At 51.8% G+C, this 19,953-nt stretch overlaps 4 protein-coding genes and 2 pseudogenes across 4 annotated transcripts; 4 read left to right on the top strand and 2 right to left on the bottom strand.

Moving 5' to 3' along the window:
• Positions 1 to 780: 780 nt before the first annotated feature.
• Positions 781 to 1,783, bottom strand: SAPIO_CDS7696 (uncharacterized protein; the record flags this gene model as incomplete). The annotated part of the gene is made up of 3 exons (XM_016789507.1): positions 781 to 968; positions 1,041 to 1,430; positions 1,636 to 1,783. The coding sequence occupies 3 exons, from the start codon at positions 1,781 to 1,783 to the stop codon at positions 781 to 783; spliced, it is 726 nt and encodes a 241-aa protein (XP_016641334.1).
• Positions 1,784 to 3,217: 1,434 nt separating this feature from the next.
• On the top strand, positions 3,218 to 4,975 carry SAPIO_CDS7695 (Peroxin-3 family protein; the record flags this gene model as incomplete). Its single annotated transcript, XM_016789506.1, has 3 exons — positions 3,218 to 3,375; positions 3,497 to 3,864; positions 3,942 to 4,975. The coding sequence occupies 3 exons, from the start codon at positions 3,218 to 3,220 to the stop codon at positions 4,973 to 4,975; spliced, it is 1,560 nt and encodes a 519-aa protein (XP_016641333.1).
• Positions 4,976 to 6,381: 1,406 nt separating this feature from the next.
• On the bottom strand, positions 6,382 to 7,035 carry SAPIO_CDS7694 (uncharacterized protein; the record flags this gene model as incomplete). The annotated part of the gene is made up of 3 exons (XM_016789505.1): positions 6,382 to 6,485; positions 6,554 to 6,850; positions 6,906 to 7,035. 3 exons carry the CDS (start codon positions 7,033 to 7,035, stop codon positions 6,382 to 6,384), a joined length of 531 nt encoding a protein of 176 aa, XP_016641332.1.
• Positions 7,036 to 9,316: 2,281 nt separating this feature from the next.
• SAPIO_CDS7693 lies at positions 9,317 to 9,997 on the top strand (annotated as a pseudogene; the record flags this gene model as incomplete).
• A 2,074-nt stretch (positions 9,998 to 12,071) lies between these two features.
• SAPIO_CDS7692 (uncharacterized protein) lies at positions 12,072 to 14,652 on the top strand (the record flags this gene model as incomplete). Its single annotated transcript, XM_016789504.1, has 7 exons — positions 12,072 to 12,217; positions 12,386 to 12,470; positions 12,544 to 12,693; positions 12,790 to 13,189; positions 13,346 to 13,761; positions 13,874 to 14,011; positions 14,074 to 14,652. The coding sequence occupies 7 exons, from the start codon at positions 12,072 to 12,074 to the stop codon at positions 14,650 to 14,652; spliced, it is 1,914 nt and encodes a 637-aa protein (XP_016641331.1).
• Positions 14,653 to 17,706: 3,054 nt separating this feature from the next.
• Positions 17,707 to 18,693, top strand: SAPIO_CDS7691 (annotated as a pseudogene; the record flags this gene model as incomplete).
• Positions 18,694 to 19,953: the final 1,260 nt, after the last annotated feature.

The following is a 19,953-nucleotide window of genomic DNA, read 5'->3' as shown; positions in this document are numbered from 1 at the left end:
GGGGAGAAGCGGCGTTGCCTTGTGAATACTGAGGCGGGCTTTCGAATGCTCAAGTCTAACCTCTACTTCCTCCCAATGAGCAAAATGAGGAGTCTACAACATGAACTAGCCCGTGCTCGCTGGTTCGTGCTACCTTCTAAACGTTTTCTCTCCTCCTCGAGGGAAGCGCTTCCCTCTATATGGGTATCATAAGCTGTATTCATGTAAAAAGACAAAAAGACTAACAGTTTTCTAACTTCGTCAACCCCACGTAGCTCGATCTGCTTGTACGCGGGTGCCGTTCAAAGACTGCGTCTTGCGCCGGACGCGTTTCCCGTTCCTCGGCGCTGTCAAGTGCTATATATATTTCCATAGTGAAAAAGGGGAAAACTCCAATACCATTGGTTCCTCGGACAGAAGCAAGATAACCTGCGGTCTCTCCAGTCGGGGTAAGGAGCCCACCTGCGTAATATAAACGTATTCCAGATGTGAAGCAAAGCAAAATCCCATTATGGGCGCTAGATTCCTTTCTACGCCACTCGTCATTCGCCAATTGTGCCAAAGAGCACTTATATCCCCTTCGTTCCACGGGGTTATTATCTCAATCGTAAAAAAAAAGAAAAAAAGAAAAAAAAGAAAGCCTCCGCTGTTGGAGGGGAAGCCTCGCCAGCAAGGGATCCGGTCGTTCCCGGTTTCAGCGCCGGGTTCGGTCTCGCTTTCGACAACGTTGATCTCTCTATCGTCTCGAAGCACCGAATTTGGGAAGACTCGGGCTCAGGTTCAGGTTCCAGGTTTAGGAAACTAATATATCCCCATCCGGGCGGCCCAGCCAGCTTCTTTCTGGTTGACGGTAATCTGATACGGGAACGGATTCCCGCTAGTCGCCGTAATAGGTGGTATGTGATCCTTATTCGCGTTGACGTACTTCATAATCTTGCGGACGGCAGCAAGTAACGTCTGCTCCATCGCTTGGCGGACCTTTGCTCTCTCTATATTTTCCGAAAACAAACGGCCTAGGTTAGTAAACGCTCTTCCGTCCCCTACCACTTCAGGAAACGTACCATTCTCCGTCTTCGGCTCAGCAACAGTAACTTTCACCGTCCAACACTCCCAACAAACCTCCTCCTCCCCCCTCACAATCCACGCCTTCCTCCGTTTCCTCTCCAGAAACTTGACGGTAATCTGCCCCCTCCCACCCCCTCCTTGCGTCCCCGCGGCGTTGAGACCGCCGAGGGCAGGCGACGACGAAGGGTCTCTAGGGCCGTGGTGCTGTTGCGCTCCGGCGGTGCTGCGCTCGGCGTCGAGCTGGCGTTCGAGAAGGGCGACGCGCTGTTCGATGAGGGTTTCGAGCTCGACGTCGTCGATGTAGGGGAGGGAGAGGGAGAGGACGGGGCGGGTTTGGGGGATTATTAGGGGGAAGTAGCGGTGGAAGAAGATGGTGTGGAGGATTCCTGCGGAGAAGAGTTGGGAAGTTAGCGCTTCCATTTTCTTCCTTCCATTTTTTATTCGTCCTTTCGTTTCGTTGTCGCTATGTAATGCTGAAATAGAGTGATGTTTGAGGGGTTTGTCGATTCCCCTGAGCTCGTCCGCTCACTGGTTCGCCAAGGGCACTGCGGTCGCTTCCAAAAACCAATCAAAAAGCGAATTTCGGTTTACCTTTAACTACATCCTTAACAGAGGCCGGATCGGCGAATGCCTCTAAGATAAATTCGGGCGGCCCTCTCTGCTCCATGGTGGCGCGGGGTATATCGGGGAGGTAGGCCACGATGTTGTGAAGTTTCCAGTTGGAGGCCGCCTCGGTCATGGTGGGACTTGGGGGGCCTTTATATGAAGCCGAGTTCCTTGTTCCTAGCAACCTTGAGAATATATCGGAGGCGGATTCGAGATTTGTTCTTTGTTTTGGTGTGGAATGTAGTAAGGGGCTGGATTCCCTTTGTTCTATTTTTCTTCTTTCAAGATCGGAGATGTTGAGTGGTGAGGGGCAGAAAAGTCCCCGCCATCCCAAACCGTATCTGACCATACGTAATTGGAATGAAGCAGATTGGAGCTGATAGCTGAACACTAGCTCCGCGCATCATCGCCTGGATTATTAGGCAAAAGTAGGAAATCAGGGCAGTGATACGGAGTACGAAGCAGATTACTGGAGATGGTGTGACATTTGAATCGAAATGAGCAGAGCATTTTCAGAATCATCATGACCATTTAATGGGACGAAATTCCTGGGAGAGAAAAGAGGCTTCCGATCAAAAATGGAAAATACTCACAATAACACATGCGGTTGGGAAAATAGTTCTAGCAATGCGACAAAAACGGGCTATTTGAGAAAAGATACTGTTACACTCCGAGGTACCTCAATGCTCCTGCGGCGTGCTGGAAGCGATGAAGTAGAGGAGCACTTTAGCGCTTGATTCCCCAATCAAGTCAATTCGATCAGCAATGAGACAAGCAATTTTCACGTGATCCGGAAGTCTGGGCAGGCGACGGTGATATCAATTGAAAATCTTGGGAAAGGGATAAGATCCCCAGGTGCTCGGGAGTATCAAGTCTTGGGACAAACGACAAAGCCATTTCGCTAAGCGTTGAATCCCTGGCCTTCTAAAAATTCATCTCAGACTCTTGCTGTCTCTTGGATCCCATGTCTGCCCAGCTTGGGGGAGGGGAAAGGTTGGACTCTGCGATCTACAGGTATTGTCTGTGAGAAGGAGCGCGTTGGAGATTGAATTATATTAAATCATCCAAGTGTCTTCCTGCCTGCACGAAGTTGTTTAAGTCTTATTAACCCTTGAGCTCTTGATCTCAATGTAACTGTTCCTGGTGGTTCTATTACCTGAGCTTCATTCGACCCATCAATTGGGGGTGCCGGGGCTGCAGGCCACTAAACACTGCTGACACCCCAGCCACTGTCTGGCGCACCCACCTGTCGACGGTTACACGCTGGGCCGAGGTTCGGGCCAGGCCACTTCGAAGCAAGCACGCACGCCTGCCCATCAACCTCACCAACGAAGCAAGAGAGCAAAGAAACCACTCCTCCCCTCCGCCCGGAGCTACCAAGTAATCATACACCTTGGCCCTTTTCTTCTTCTCGTCCCACCATCTATTTTTTGAACACACTCTTTTTCCTTTCTTTTCTCTTCCTTTTCTTTCTTTGTTCTTGATACTTTGCGCGTCCACTTCCCTGCGGATTTTCAACGATTGCCCGGCTTGGCTCGAGATTGGGTTCGGGGTTAGACCTCCAGCTATGTTCGCCGCAACACGGCGCTGGTTCCGCCGGAATCGCACCCCCATCGCAGTCGGCTTCGGCATCGTGGGAGCGGGATACGTCGTGACGCAATATGTCATTTCGAGGATAAACGATGCGCGTGAGCGCATGAGCAGCGATAGAATCGCCAAGGAGAAGTGCGTTCTCGTTTCCCTCTTCTCCTCCTTTTCAACTTCTCTGCCCCCCCGCACACTACCTCTACCGCCCCACATACTTCGGTGTCGTGTGCTCCAGCTAATAGGTTACTCCTAACTCTAGCCTCCGGCGTCGATTCGAGCAAAACCAGGAAGACTGCACCTTCACCGTGCTAGCCCTCCTGCCCACAGCGACGCAGCATATCCTCGAGACCATGGACACCGAGAAGATCACCTACGAAATACAGACGCTCAAGGTGGCCAAGAACGCTGCGACCGGTGCGCCGCCGCCCAGCATTGCCGAGACGAACCTGACCGATGAGGATGGAAAGAGCCTTGCGAGCATGCACAGTGAAAGCGGCGTGCACGCGAGCCAGATTGCCGTGCCTCCTCCCGCCGCCGCAACGGCAGAGGCGGCAGCTCAGGAACAGGCGCAACAACAAAAGGCGCGGAAGACGAAGAGGCAGCTCTGGGATGACTTGACGATAAGCTGTAAGTAGCAAACCGGAGAGAAGTTTATTACTATATGAGCTCCGGTAAGCCCGGGACTAACACTGATTTGCATAAAGCTATCTCAAGAGCCTTCACCCTCATCTATACCCTCGCGCTCCTCACTATGCTCACCCGCGTTCAACTAAACCTCCTCGGTCGGCGAAGCTACCTCTCCAGCGTAGTCACCCTCGCCACGGGATCGGCACAAGCCACCATCTCCCTCGAGGACAATGATGATATCAATCCAGACCAGGTGTACGGCTCCAACTTCGAGATGAACCGCAAATACCTTACCTTTAGCTGGTGGCTCCTCAACAAGGGATGGATCGGCATCATGAACAAGGTCGAGGCTGCCGTAACGGAAGTTTTCGGGCACCTCAACCCGCGGGATAACCTTACATTTGAGACCTTTTCTGAGCTCACTCTCCGTGTGCGCAAGATCATTGAGGGTGCCACTCCCGAAGAGAGGTACAAGGCCAAGTGGCTCGAGTACCTCTTGCCCACCAGGGACATGGAAGAGTACGTCATCAAGGAATCTGGCGTCATCGAAGAAGCCGACGGCGCCACCATCCCCCCAACGCTTCGAAGACTCCTCGACGAGACCGCCGACCTCATCGAGTCCCCCTCATTCTCGCACGTCCTCACCCTCCTCCTCGACTCGGGCTTCTCCTACCTTGTAGACCAAAAGGTCGCTACTCTCGCCTTCGAGCAGGCCAACCCCGCCTCGGCAGCGGCAACTGCCACGACCATCACCATCACCACCGCATCCGACTCCGAGCCCACCTCCACAAAAGCCATCCTCCTCCCCAAGATCCTCTCCGTCCTTACGCGTCAGGCCCGCGTCATCGGCAACGGCATGCCCAACGAGTACCTCCGCGAAATGGAGCAGGTGGCCGACCTCGAGGCCTTTGCTGCTGTCGTCTACTCTAGTAATTGGGAGAGCGAGATTACTGAGGAGGGTGTCTTTGCAGGCGAGGCCTCGACGGCAAGGTCGGCGGCTGAACCTGTTGTGGCGGAGACGGAGACGACGGTTGTGGAGCAGAGTGTCGTGATGGTGGAATCTCAGGCTTCGTTGGAGAGTGCTTGGGAGAAGGCTGTAGGCCAGAAATGATCAATGGAAAAGCCCGGGAGCGGTTTTGATATACATAAAACATGAGATCTTATTTGCTTTACGATGCTACGGGGCTAGAGGTTGCTCTTTATTCACATGGGAGCCGCATTTCGGTTTTCCGGCCGGGAGAGGGAAGGGTTGTCTCTCTTCTTCCTTCTTGTCTTGTATGAGTAGTGGTATTTACTTAGACTTATTTTGGCGGTTAGGGGTCTCGCTTGGGAGGGAGTATGAGTATGAGTTTTGATGGGCAGGGACATATCCTTTAATGCAACTCTACATATTGTATACGTTAGAACTACCTCACGAGTCTCGCTGGCGCCCATGTTCGTGCTCCTTCTATCATCGACGGGGGCCGGCGAGGGTGATTTCTGTTGTGCCTTGGCTGTCACTTGGATCGGCTCAGGATAAGGTGTGGGAGGGCTAACTTGGAGTTCTCGACCTTTGGAGGACCGATGTTGTATTCCCAGGCCATCCATCGCCAGGCAAAGCTAACAGAAACCAACCGGACCGCACCGAAATCTATATTACCCATAAAAAGTTTCCGTCTTAGATGCTGGAATGCCAATTGTTGAGAGACCAGGAAAAGGAATTGATTTGTCCGTTGCCATCAGAAAAGCAAGTTTAGCACAGCCCGTTTTCCAACAAACACTAGCCTGCCCGGTTAGCTCAATCGGTAGAGCGTGAGACTCTTAATCTCAAGGCTGCGGGTTCGACCCCCGCATTGGGCTCAAATCCCAATGCGCCTTCTAAGAAGGCACATCGACTTTTTTTTTTTTTTTTCTTTCTTTTTCTCTCTTCTTTTTCCCCATGGATATTTTTTACCCCTTTCGCGTTCTTCTTCACTATCTACGGGGTTTCTGCATCCTTGACTAGGTGCGTTGTTTGGAGAGTTTGAGAGTGCGACGCAAATTTTTGGGCCAAGAAAGAGAGGTATATCCGAGTTTATTATGAGGCATGAGATCAAGGGTATGAACAAAGTCATGGAGGCCTATTCCCGTAGACCATGTATGATTCCAGACGCCAAAGCAGATTCCCATTTCCCAAGCCAGCGGTCCAGCCTGGCCTGGTATAGCTAATGGCGTGTTGAGTCGTACACGTCGTTTCGATCCCGATTTCTAGTCATATGGGCCAGAGAGCCGCAGCGGCAACACCACGGATGTGCACGCTGTGAATAGGGGCGCTTTCCTAGGTCTGAGGTGCCAACTTAACCAGCGCGTTCATCCACAGAAGCCGAGCTTGGCTTCGAGATGGTTGTAAGAGAGCGCCACGCTCTCGTCTTGAACACTCTCGAAAGCTTCCGGTGGTTTCCGACCAGACGCACCGGCTCTCTAGCGCCCCAGACCGCGCGATTGCCCGGACCGCGACGGGTCTTGTCTTCTTTTTGGGTATATTTCCAGCCGTTCGCTTCACATAAGACTTCGAACAAACTGATCCAACCCCAACTCAAACAACTCATTCCTCACACCAGCACCCCCCTTATGCTCAACAGGAGCAAGAGGATTCTTGACGACTACACGCAAGCCAAAAAGTCAGCCACGCTTCAACAATGAAGACTCTTCTGAACAAAGGCAAACTGACCGTATTCAACCCAGAGGTTAATGTAAATCTGGTGCAGCACATTCCTCATACTCATAGACCCCGTATCCGTAATCATGACAAACCGCAGATTCGCTGGTGTCTCGTAGTAGTGGAGCTTGTATTGGCCCGTCCGGTAGGAGATAAAGGCGTCATCGTCGCCGCCGAGCTTACGGACCATGTTGCGGAGGGAGAAGACGGTTCCGAAGATGAGTTTGGCGTCGTCGCTGGAGGTGGTGGCGCGAGGCGTGGGACGGGAGGGGTCCGGGGGGAGCCATGATCGGGAGTAGATACATTCGGCTGGAGGGGGCCACGTTAGTTTTTGGGGTTTGGTTGGGGTTGGGTTTGGGCTTACTGTGGCGGTCGAATATGTAGAAGGAGTAGACCGGCATGGCGGCGGCGGCGGCGGTGGTGATCTCGGGGCGGGAGGCTGCGTTGTTGGTGATGGGAAAGGTCGAAATTGAGGTGCGGATGAGATCAATCATTTGGCGGCTCAGAGCCGCGTTACAGGAGCTTCCAGGCACTGGAAGCCTGTGCCGTACAGGGCCTGGTCGCAGGGGGGCAGTGGGCACACAAGGCGCTAGGCCCCCAACCGCTTAGCTGAAGTTATTGGTGGAGCGCGACCCCACCATTGGTGGATACAGAGCCCAAGTTCCTGGCTCGGGAGCGTCCAGCAAACAATCAAAACCGATGACTTCATCGATACTCTCAATTATTTCGCAATGAGGACTACTTCGTGGTGTTCTTGTGGCAATTTAGGATCTACTATAGTTACAATAATTTATCCCATGTAAGAACGTAACACGGACTCTTCTTTCCGGTTCATCGCCCACACCTGTCAGCAGAGACCTGAAGAGGCAATCTCCTAGTGCTCCATCATAATTTCTAATGTCAATACTATACTTTGTGTGAATACTAGCCGCCAACAGAACTGATGGCATACACCTCTTGCCTCGACAGTACTGATGCCTCGTAGAGCTTCTGTCGTAGAAAGCAGGCTCGTATGGATTAAGAGCTACTGGGTGACCTGGAGCTGGGTGAATCCGGCATGGGGCATAATCGTAGGCGCTCCACTAGAAGCTCACAGTTTCTGCTCTGCGGGCTCATGCGTAGGGAAGAGGGCGGCGGGGACTGTCCTGAGAGCCAGTCCTGCTCGAGCTCGTGCCGAACTGACTTCTCTCAACAAAAGATTCGGCTCCCCAACTTTCTCCGCCAGGTACGTCGACCGCTGCAAGGTGATGGTGCTCCTGCCGTACACCGAAAACACAGCCATGGATGTCTCTGACCGCGTTAGGCTCCACACCATGAATGGGGAAATGATCCATCCATCGGCTCTTTGGGAAGGATTGCACGCTGAGAGTTCGGGAAATTCATTTCCTTTTTCCTCTCCTCGTTCCAGATGCCCCCCGTTTTGGTTTGCCAGACCCTCGCCTTTTCGCCACGGCGCTGTGGGTCGAACTGTCGATGTTTCTAGTATCAGCTCGTCGTGCTGATTTCCGCGGGCGAGTTGACCTTTTATCACCACTGCGGTTTAGTCACTTCTTAAAAGACACATCTACATGTTTACATACGGGAAACTCACCCGGTCCTCGACCTGTCTTCTGTCCGACTAGGCATCCCTTTTCTCTTCTTAGCTAATCTTGCGCTCCGTATTCTACCTCCGTCGCGTACGAGACCAACGTTGGTTACTTGCGGGCTGCTCGTTTGGCCGTGGTCGCGGTCGAGTGTCTGGTCATGGTTGCGCATTTCATCGTCGGCATCTTGGTTGACTTTTGAAGCCTTCTCTTGCCTCTCTTGCCGTCGCTTGAGAAGACGGAGGCAAGTGATACACGGGATGAGGATTCTCCAGATGCTTTCTTAACGCTTCTCTACGTTCCTCATCGGTAATCAGCCCTGAAAATGGGATGGTGACGATGGAAGCTGCATCGGAGTCGTCCTCATCTGAATTTGAACGCATGCTAAACTAGAAATTAGGCTCCCAGAGAAAACAACATGAAGTGATATATTGTTGTTTCTCCGTCTTGTCTGTCAAAGAACACGCCAACTTTCTAACGCTTTCGGCCCGTCCTCCTCTATATTTATTGTGATTAGAAACCGACACTTCTTTGATGAAGCTCGAGCGCTTAACGAGAGATCCAACTCATGTGACTGTCGCTGGTTTCCAGATGAAGCTCAGTCTCCAAGGGACGACTCAGACACAAACCCCGCTGCCTCGACAATCACCACGGAAAATAATCATGTTCGCTTTGGGGCTATTGCGCTTCCTGTCCCCTTCTACCTGTATGAGAAGCGTGCGCGTAATCTCCCCAAGTGTTTCGTTTTCGGTCGTAAATCATCTCCCTAGTGGGCCGACATCTGGCTTGCTTGACCTGCCAGCAACGACATTAGTCGGCGCCATTTTGTCATCGGGCTAGTCAAGAGTCGCTTCTGGGTTGTCCGAGCCCTCGATAGCCGAATCATCGTGAACGACGAACTAATTCGAAAGGATAGGACCCTCCACCTTGACGTGAAAGCACCGAAAGATATCTTATCCACGATGCCATTTTTACTCTCGGATATGAATCGACGGACATGGAGATCGCGAAGCAATGCCAAATGTCACTGAAGGCACTGGACGTAAATGGCGCAACTATCAGCGTAGATAAATACCACCGATTCTACGAACACATGAGTAAGCGGCACTCGAGTCAGGTTGGGAGAGATCTCGCCTAGGCCCTCTTCGGCCATCGCGACGGGGGTACCCTTACAGTCAGCAGTCGCTTCAAGATGCCATACCATCCTGGCTACGGCTTAGTTAACGTGTGGCTCCTCCGCTATCCAGCGCCGCCACCAACGCGCGAGGGCATATTCGGACCTCTACTCGGCGAGTGCTTCGAGCTGCGAGGATGCCGTTCCATCGCGGGACTCTACCTTCCAAAAATCCACCTCGGCCCAATAACCGAGGCCATGGAGTTGTATTTCGACGAAACTAGCATCGGCGAAGTTAGGGACACCTTTCTCAACGAATTTACGTTTGAGAACTGGTATCTGCTCGCACCCAACGAGTCCTCCAAGATCTTCCCCGTGAACCGCGCTACGCAGGAAGTGATCACTTCGCTTCCCAAGGATGGGGACAGGTCCTCCTCCCCTCCTACTGTCCCCTTGGGGGAATTCATCAAAGCTCACTTCCATAGAGGAGCCTATCTCGATTCCCAAACGTCCTATGACGTCCAGAGCCTCGTGAAACCTATAGAACCCCTGGCCATGCTACCAGACATACTTCACTCCTGCGACGGTTCCGTCGGTTCAAGTAGTGACCAGGGCTTCAGATTCTCTGTCAGAAGGAGCAAGGAAGAAGAAATCCCAAAGCCGCGGAAAAGGGCGACCCAAGTTGTCGAGCAGTGGCTGGAAGGGGGGTCCAAGAGGCGCAGGGCGGATATCCAGCCAACGAAGTTTCGAAGGAAATGAGGATGAGTGGTGGTGAACATCACTGGTCAACTTAGACCAGCCGCACAGCGCGCATTTATTTTAAGACGACGTAAAGTTCCAGTCCGTCCAACGTAATAGTAAAGAAGTAGGCCATAAAGACATGGACATATACTTTCTATGACATGAATATTAGGAGAACGGTAAGACTCAACAATCATATTAATACGTCACTCAGAAAAGCTGCTTTTCTATTTTTTTAAAGCAGAGAGGCTCCCCACCCCAGATAACTTAACTCTCTCCACGAGCTCACTTCAGTACCTCGGTACAGCGGGGGGCTATAAGAAGGTCTCTTAGGTCCAGAGAAGAGGGATCTTAAGATGAGCCAATCATTAGCAAAATCTCTCATGCCGTCTTGCGTCTTACCGTTTTACCTTCAGCCCTATTCCGCAGCAAGTCCGGGCCCACAGGAGCGCGACTTTAAAACACCAGACGGACTTCGTTGGGCAGTGGAGTGTAGACCAAGACGTGATTCCAAGATTTGACCTTTTCAGTTTTTGGTTTTCTTGCTGGAGATGACGGCCGCTGAAAGATGTCTCCATCCATGACATCGCTCACCGCCAGCAACTGGAGTTTTTAAGGCCAGGCTGTCGCCAAGATTCTATCTGCACTACGAGCTAAGCATGCATTGTGCATTGTGCTGATGACGAAGTTAAGCGGGGTGGTATCAAAATCTCCTCAAATTTCGTGCCCTGCCAGTGGAATGTTAGATACCATCCCTCCCCGATCAACCCTCATCCGGTTTCCATCCCGAGATTCGGCATTGAAAGGGCAGGTCAAGCAAGCAGGTGTGATAGATCACCCCACGTCATTGTCACACTCGCCAAATACGCGGAGCTTCAGTTTAATAGGAGACAATACGAAACGGCGCAGAACACCGCGGTTGCAGCTTTACCGCAGCAGAAGACGGGTCTGCACCACCTCCGCGGCATTCGTGCGAAGAGGGCCTCGTTCGATCTAAAAGTGCGCGTTTTGTGGTTGCATTTTTAGATGGTCACCCTGGACTGGGCTGAATAGGGCTCGGTAATCGGGCAAGCCGAAAGAGATCAATACAAGTAGGCCGGTATTAGTGCAGTGCCAATGGATCGATGATACGGTGATCAATGAGACTTCACTATTCTGCCCTATGGCCAACATTTGAACTCGCGGTTTGACCCCTCTCTACCTCTGTACTTCGCAGAACTAATCCAGACTCAGATTGGGAGTTGCAGCTGCATCTCCTTGATGCATCCCCGCTTCAGTCTCCAATCGGGACTGAGCAGTCTTGTTAGATCCGTCCCATGAGGAAGGAATGAAGGAGAAAATAAAATTCGAGGAAGGTTGAGCCTGGTGCTTGCGTAAGACGATAAAAATGAACTTCAGTAGCCCTTTCCTCGGGCTTCTCTTGGTCTTTCCGTTCTGGTCTGGTTTGTAACAAGTACGAAGCTATTCGTAAAAGCGTCCAGTCCTTTCCTTCCCTTCCGGCGCGGAAGGAATGCAGTCATCCCCGAGCATTTGATCGTACAATCGTGCTGAACAAACCTCAATTTAGTCTGCGACGCGACACGGCATTGAGCATTGAACTTTGAAGGTCTAAATTTGTGGCGCTCCCTCGACACAATTGATTGTGAAGGTTTTCACTTCAGCCTTATCCCGCAACCGTTCCTCGCCATATTGTCGCCGCCACCGCTCCTCACGTAATTCTGCTTCGTACCTGATACCGGCTGCCACCACCCATTGCGTCCCAGCTGCAGCCCACCAAACCTCTCCAGACACGCCCTCCTCCCGAAAATCATTTAATCATCAAATAGCCCTTCCAGATTCTCCTTTGCACTTGGACGACACAAGCTCGACGATGGATTAGACCGTCCCCCACAGACTTCTACCTTTTTTCCTCTCCTCGAGTCGAACAATACTCGACGGCCGGTTAACTGATTGAGGAAGGAGAACCCCACTACCCCGCCATCATCACCTGGACTCCTTCACAGCAACTTGAGCCTGGCAATCACATCGGATCGATCACATCGCCCTCTCCGCCCACCACCACCCAACTGCGTTCTTGTCTGTTTCTCAGACCATGACTTCCACTCAAAGCTACTCGCCAGAAGAGACGCGCGACGTCGACAAGCTGACCTCGTCTCTTGCTGGTCTTCCTTCTCCTACCATTGCCGTGCAATCGCACGATGATGCCACTCATGATACCCGATCCATTGACGTTCACATGTAAGCCGAACCCAACCGCACCATTTACTTGCCTCTGTAACTCAGCCTTCATACCCTCTGGTGTACACGGCCCGTTTCGTCAAATGTTTATTCAGTTTTTATCCGTTTAGCTAGCCTTACCTAACTTTCATTTATGTATCTGAACCTGATTCGTTGACTCTGCACCAGTGCCTCTCAACCGAAATCGCGCGTGCGGTATAAGAGCCCAATCCGCCAACATCGTCGGACCCCCTCCCAGCATCGGGAGATCAAGGTGGGAAATATGCTTCTTTCCCCAATCTAGTGTCTGGAGAAACTGACCGGACCGTTTTCTTGTGGCACATCAGGAGACGCTTGATGCGCGGACTCAATACGCCAGCGATGAGACGGATGGTCGAGTGCATCACCGCATCAACCAATATGTAATTCAGAGAGAGATTGGTCGCGGCTCTTATGGTGCCGTGCACCTAGCCACTGACCATAACGGTAGAGATTTCGTAAGGACAACCTCCTTGCCTTCGCTCACAATGTCGTCGACTATGAGTGTGTGAGCCCCGTTTCAAGGTTAACCCACTCACCTCTCTTTGCTTCAGGCCGTCAAGGAATTCTCCAAGGCTCGCTTACGCCGCCGCGAAAGATCGAACATTCTCCGCCAGGGCCCTCGCACTCCAATGCGCATCAACGACCGAAGGAGTCTGAATGCGCCTTTGTCCCCTCACTTTTCCGATTTCGTCGCCGCCGCTCATGAATCCCGGAACGACGCCCTGTATCTGATACGAAAGGAGATTGCCATTATGAAGAAGTTGAACCATCCTAACTTGGTCCAGCTCATTGAGGTTCTCGATGATCCCGAGGAAGACTCGTTGTATATGGTCCTCGAGATGTGTAAGAAGGGTGTAGTGATGAAAGTTGGCCTCGGGGAGAAGACGACTCCTTACCCGGAGAATACGTGCAGGACATGGTTCAGAGATTTGATATTAGGTATCGAATATTGTAAGTTGGCCGCCCTTTGATACTCCTTGACCATCCTTTGACGCTCCTATGTCCCTCTTTGGCCTTTATTTGACCATCCTTTGTCCCTCCTTTGTCTCTCTCTTGTCCTGGCTAGATTGGTCTTTTCCCCAAATACATCCTAACACGAGCCCCCAGTACACCGCCAAGGAGTTATCCATCGAGACATCAAACCGGACAACCTCCTACTCTCTGACGACGACGACGCTCTAAAGATTGTCGACTTCGGCGTATCGGAAATGTTTGAAAAATCGGATGAGATGCGTACCGCTAAGCACGCTGGCTCACCCGCCTTCTTACCTCCAGAGCTCTGTGTTGCGAGGCATGGCGATGTTTCGGGTCGGGCCGCAGACATATGGTCCATGGGCGTGACTCTCTATTGCCTACGCTATGGAAAACTCCCATTCGAGAAGATTAACGTGCTGGATATGTACGAGTCCATAAGGAATGACGAGCCCGAGTTCCCCCCAGACGAGGATCCCGACTTTTTGGACTTGATGCATAGGCTATTGGAGAAGGATCCGGAGAAGAGGATTCAGATACCTGAGCTTCGGGTAAGTTGGAAGCTGGGTAGTCCCTACTGAGGGGCGCGTAACCGCTACGAGATTGGAATCCCTCTCTGGGCAGTCTCTAGGCAGTCTAGTGGAAGCTAACAACCTCGTGCAGGTGCACCCGTGGGTGACCAACTACGGCAATGCCATGCTGCTCTCTGTCGAAGAGAACTGTGCCGATCCGGTCGAACCGCCCAATGAAATCGAATTGAACCGCGCGCTGACGAGGAAGATGAACCATTTGCTCTGCGTTGTATGCTCCTTGCCCCTTTTCTTTCCACCGCCCGACAGTAGGATGCTAAATGCTTGCTGCAGATGAAAGTCAGATACAAGCTCAAGCTCCTCGTGGCACGCAGACGAGCCGCCAACAAGACTTCCGCCTCACCTTCATCTTCACCCCCACCCCCACCCTCTAACACCGATATCCCCAACGCCGAGGAAATTCAAGCCCTCATCGCTCAGCGCAACTCCTTCCGCAAGGAGAGAACCCTGCCCCTTACCGTTAGCACGTCTCCGGATGCCGAACCCCTCTACCTAGGTGTCGGCCTCGGCGTCAACGTCGGCGAGTCCTCCGACTCCTCCTCGACAGCCCCCTTCGGTACTGACGACGGCTCTTACTCCTCTTCATCGTATGCCGTCGTCTCGGACTCGCCTGTCAACGTAGATTTCAACATCTATGATCGCGCCTACGAGGAGGAACTGCAGCGCATTCTCACCAACCCCCTCCGGAGATCGAGCTCGGTGTACATGAATAATCATGTACGGGAGAAGGAGCAGATTCGGGGCGTCGACAAGGTGCTCGAAGGGGAGACTCCCGAGGGCCAGGGGCCTAGGGGACGGTATCCGAGACGGGGGAGGAGGAGTGGAGATCCAGCGACGGAGGGCACGAGATAGAGTCTTTTGCGGCTTGTTGGAGGGATAAGAAGGAGGTTAAGGAGGATCGGCCTTGGTAAGTCGGTGTGAACTGGCTCGCCGTCAGGCATTCTACATGTGGAGTCGGTGATATCGGAGAATGAATCATGGTGGTTGACGCAAGGCATTCTTTGGCTTTGGTAGCGCGTGGAAAATGGATCGAGTTTCGGGGTTTGTGAACGCTATATACTACGTTTCTTCATCTTTTGCTTTCTCTGTCGACCGAAGATACTCTTATATAAACAATACACAATCTCACTACACGAACATCCAAAGACGAAGGATTCAACCAATATGAATAGATTGTCTTGAAAACGAATATAAGTCAGGTAGACAGTTGAGAATATCCACTCACTCACTCCGATCTGCCCTACCTTGCACGAGAAATGGCCTCTTACTTACCATTTTCTTTCCCGGCTTCCTCTCATTAGAAGAGTAAAATATAGTTTTAAAAAAAAAGAAAAGAAAAAAGAAAAAACACTCTATCAATTTGTTGGCAAAAACATCCCCTGCATGAACAGCTTGACTCCCCATCCCCCCCAGACCTACTAAGGTACACCTATAAGCCAAGCATCGCCATTCTCCACACCATTCCCAACTTCGTTCTTGGCGCATATCAAGATTCAACGAAGTACCCGTCTCACCTAATCAGTCCATATTAATGTTTTTTTTTCTCAGTAAGAAGATAATATTCATAAGCACCGATAAGGAAACACATGTCGTAGTGATAAAAGACCGGACGAGCTGTCGAATCAGAAAAGGTGACGGAAGGTGGAAAAGACGGTGTAAGAGGACTTTTCTGCCAGCATGTCTCTCTCACCCGTGGACTGCAAGAAACAGGTCCACGGAGAGGTGCCTTGGCGTCGTTGCATTCTCCTGATGCAGGCTCGGAGAGCGAGAATCGGAGGACATGCCTGTTTTATATGCAGGACGTTGTTGACTTGGCATTGTTGAGCTTTTATTATGCAGGAGAGCTTTGTGTAGAGCTATCGCCGATGTGTGTGTGTGTGCGTCTACGAGTACTTCGTACGAAGGAAGTGGTTCTATCATCAATGCTAAGGGGGGTTTCAAACATTGAGGTAAGGGGTGTCTCTAGGTGAAAAATCCACGCCTTTCGTTTGGCCGGCCCCTGTCACTTTGGAGCTCTCATCAGGATTCCCGCTATTTTTAACCATTTTCTTTCTTTGGTTTGGAACGATGACCTGCAAAGTATCATTCCGCTCTCGCCTGTCGTGTATCTCGGTGCATGCGAGTCTGCGGGCTGCCAGAAAAAATGCGGCCCTCAAATCAACACGCCCTCGTGCTGTCGTTCCTTTCCCTCACTGGCTCTCACCCCTGGGGCCCTTTTTTTCCCGTCTTCTTTTTAACCTTTCCGTAAATTCTCCAGTCCCGAGTCCGGAATAGATCAGCTTTTTTTTTCCCTTTAATTCCCTACCAGCGGAGTGGTTGCGTTACTGCATGCCGAAACGAAATGATGCTGCGTGGCGCCGTCTGCCGTGTGTCGCCCTAACTTGAGAGAGCTCCCATGGATGCACACACCCCCTTGCCTCTCCTGGACAGCTTATTGTACGAAGCAGGACTCGGTTGGAGGCAATTTTTCCTCTCTCCCCTCTGATTGAAAAGAAAGTCGTTGATACTGATGCGAGGCTTGTGAGGCTACTGAACCCCGAGCCGGCCGGATGCAACATATCCTTGCTTTCGCCATGTTGCCCAGCCGCAAATTACCAAGTTCTTCGCACTGCCGGGGGGTGTGCGTGAAAGAAGGGAGGGTGTGGCGGAAGCACAGAGCTTCTCAACGTAACCTCTTCACCGAAAGTTGTCCCCTTACGAATCATGGAAATCCAATTTGCTGTCCCTGCCGGAATGCATCTGATATCTGATATCCAGGCACGTTGCACGTTCTCGGAACAGGTAGGGACGAATTGGCCCCCTGCTGGCGTCGGGGCAATGTCCCCCGGCGTCTCGATTCAATTCATTGACAGCAGACTTGAAGCTAGGTCGTACGCATAGAATAGAATACGAAGTGTCAATGTTAGAGAGGTCGTATATTGTCCCTGACAAGGACTCGAGGCCACCAAAGGTGTCAAGGTTGAAAGGACCGGATTCTACGCCACCCTGAAACAAGCCACGCCGGGTTTCCCATGGGAATTTTGTGAATCGTAATTGATCAAATTATTCTCCTAGTGAGCCGAAATGCAATCAACAATCCACAATCCACAATTTGATCGAAGGAAGCTGAGGGGGTGCAAAAGGCAAGGTTTAAGGTGCGGTGTGAAGGCGTGAAGGTGAAGAGGTGTGGGGAGGTGTGAAGAGGTGTGGGGTTAGAGAGATACAGATCCACACACCCCCCACGATTGGACCACACCTTCCACCCACACTCACATCCTCGCCCGTCTCCACATCCACATCCACGTCCACGTCCACGTCCACATCCATATCCGCAGTTGAAAGAAAGGGTGAGAGGGGGGTTTATCTGTAACCGAACAGCTCGCCACCCTTCCCGTCCCTGCCTGTGTGGGCGTGGGGCTCGGTGCCCGGTAGATGCGACCTGAGTGGATTGATTCCTCGAGGTCAACCGATACAGAAATTCGGTTGTGGTCTGCCCATCTCAGGGACCATACGCGCCAATGGCTATAACGTTATAAACTAGTTCAGTATGGAATAATCCCTCTAGGCATAGTCAGCCAAACAGGTAGCATTAAAAGTCATCTACGAGGCAGATCGATTAAGATGGACTGTGTGGCTTTCCTGGCACTGCCGACGCACACTCCGAGTTTGGGAAGTCGTGAAATCTTGTTCTGTCGGATAGCCAGAGTTAAACTTCGAGGGTCTCTATATTCTATTGACATTGATCAATGGTCCCTGTACAAGGGTGGAATCGTGGTGATGTGCCCCATTACATCATCGTCAAATCACTTACAACATAGCTCAAGCTTAATGTAGGCTCCAAGCCCACTCGGTTATCCATCCGCAGCTGTCTTGACCAACACTGGCATCCTCCATAGCCAACAGTAAACGCTTCAAACTCCCGAGGCCATGGCACCAGAGCAAGTAGTGCCCATCGACGGCGACGTTGACCTCGGGCGCCTCGGCCAGATCGTCCTCCCAAAGGGGTCCCAAATCAGCACAGCTCCTCCGCCGAACGCGAAGTGGATCCGCGTTCTGCGCCTCCTGCAAGCAGCCATCTCTCATCGCCAAGGAGACCCATCGGTCAGCGGGTTCCTCAACGAGGTGCGCGTTCGATACAGGAGACGATTCTTTGCCCTGGAAAACCCATACCGCGTCCTCCAAGCCGTCGCAACAGTACTGTACGATCAAGAGTGTAGCGGTGAAGATCCCACTGCCCAAGCAACCGAGCCAGAGTTCGAGGACGCCGTTCCCGGAGACAAGACCTTCGAACTGGCCGCTATTCTAAGGTTCATCTTTCCCTTCATGCTGTCGATAGACTACGGCCTCGGCTCAGACCCGATGCCCATACCGCCCTGGACGATCAACTGGATCTGGTGGCGACACGTGTGGCCCTCCGTACACGGTTTCAGCAAGTTCTTCACTGAATTCGTGGCCCGCTGGAGGCGGGGTGAGGTTCCCGATTGGAAGGGCTGGAGTTATTTGAATGAACGCTTTGCGACCTTCGAATCGTATGGCGTAGAAGACATGGCTCTTTTACTTTACTACTATCACACATCCCGTCGGCAAGTTGATTCTGCTGACTTCGCTAGGGGAGTAACGGGGTATACTGGCGTCGTTCAGAAGATGATTGAAGAGATTCCTAGCAGGGGGACTGACAGACTAGCGCGAAAGTTGTCGGCCGATGTTAATAGACTAATTCCCAAATTTGTTCAAGATGCCGACTTGAGGCGGGGAACGCTGGCAATAGCTGAAGGTTTAGCAGCTCGACACAACGTACCTCTTCATGGCCCAGAGGCCAATTTCCCTCACCAAGACAAGAAATCACCGACTGCTGAGTTCATATCCGAGGGGCGGCCTTCCGTCCCCCGCGGGCAAAAGTATAAAGTTGATTGATATTTGCAGATTGCCACTCTAATAGGCACAGCGTACTTTATAACACCGGCAGTACGATAGTTGCGGTACAGAGCCAGTGAGGTGTCCAATGAGGATCAGGTCCCTGCAGATATTGTAATGGGATTCTTATTTCTATCCATCTAGATACATGACATCCTAGTGGTTGTTGGGTCTGAACGTCTAACTTTTGTAAGTTGACTCGGCTCATAGCGGTTTGATGACGGTGGACTCGCGAATGCTTGTCCGATGATCAGAGCTGATGGTAAAGCCGTCTGATTGGCGACCGATTGAGATACTTGTGTAAAGGGATTGGCCAAGTATCGGCGGGGATGCGTTAGTCTTGATATAAATGGCTGAAGATTTCTAGAGGCATTCTGGCTTACCTGTCGGTGAGTGCCAGATGTCAAGACACCCGTCCGTGACATTAGGAGTCTGCATAAGATGGGCTGGACAGGGCAAGGTAAAATCCATGAAAAAAAAGAGCAAAATTCCACCACCTGAACTACCATCGAAACCAACGCATCTTTCTCCTCCCTCCTGCGCCCGGACCGTCGCCGCGAACGACTCCGCCTCCTCGGCCACACAATCCAACACGGCGACGACCAACCCGTGGCGAAGCCCTGCCGCAATCTCGGACCCCCGGCGATCAGCGCCTACAGCCAGGCCACGGGGCCGGCAAAAGCCCACCCCCAAAACAATCAGGCCCATGCCCCCAGCATCTCCAACCGCCACCAAAACACCAAGGAATCATCACCTGCCAAATACCACCCACAGGGCAGTGCTTGCCGCAGTCGCCCGTATCCTCGCCCACGATAACGAAGAAAGAGGCCCAAGGTGACAGCTGCCGCTTAGAGTGCCGCCTGCCGAATCGTTTCACGCATCACCACGATGCCATTTCCCATTTTCATGGTCGGGGCTTCAAGGATAGGGCCATTTCGGCTAACAGACATGGATTGTCGCGTAAACTGTAAGAAGAATACCACATTAGTTAGCCATTGCTCGCTGGTTGTAAGCTTTTCGTCGGGATGATGGGAAGCTAGAGGCTGGAGCAGAACTCGAAGAAGAGAAAGAGGATGATGGGGCGAGAAGGAATACACACCTCGCAGCATTTTTATTGAATTGCTTGACCAGATGATTGATGTTTCGATTGCTATGTCGAGTTGGATTCTATAAAACAATAAAACTTGGAACGGAATACGGAATGACAGTCGGACCTCTACTCTGGTCACTTGTCCGGCTCTACGATATTGAGCTATCTTG

The sequence above is a fragment of the Scedosporium apiospermum genome (assembly GCF_000732125.1).
Source record: "Scedosporium apiospermum strain IHEM 14462 chromosome Unknown SEQ_SAPIO_0110, whole genome shotgun sequence".
Classification (NCBI taxonomy): domain Eukaryota; kingdom Fungi; phylum Ascomycota; class Sordariomycetes; order Microascales; family Microascaceae; genus Scedosporium; species Scedosporium apiospermum.
Note: the sequence above shows the minus strand (reverse complement) of the source record. Positions and strands in the feature narration are given on the sequence as shown.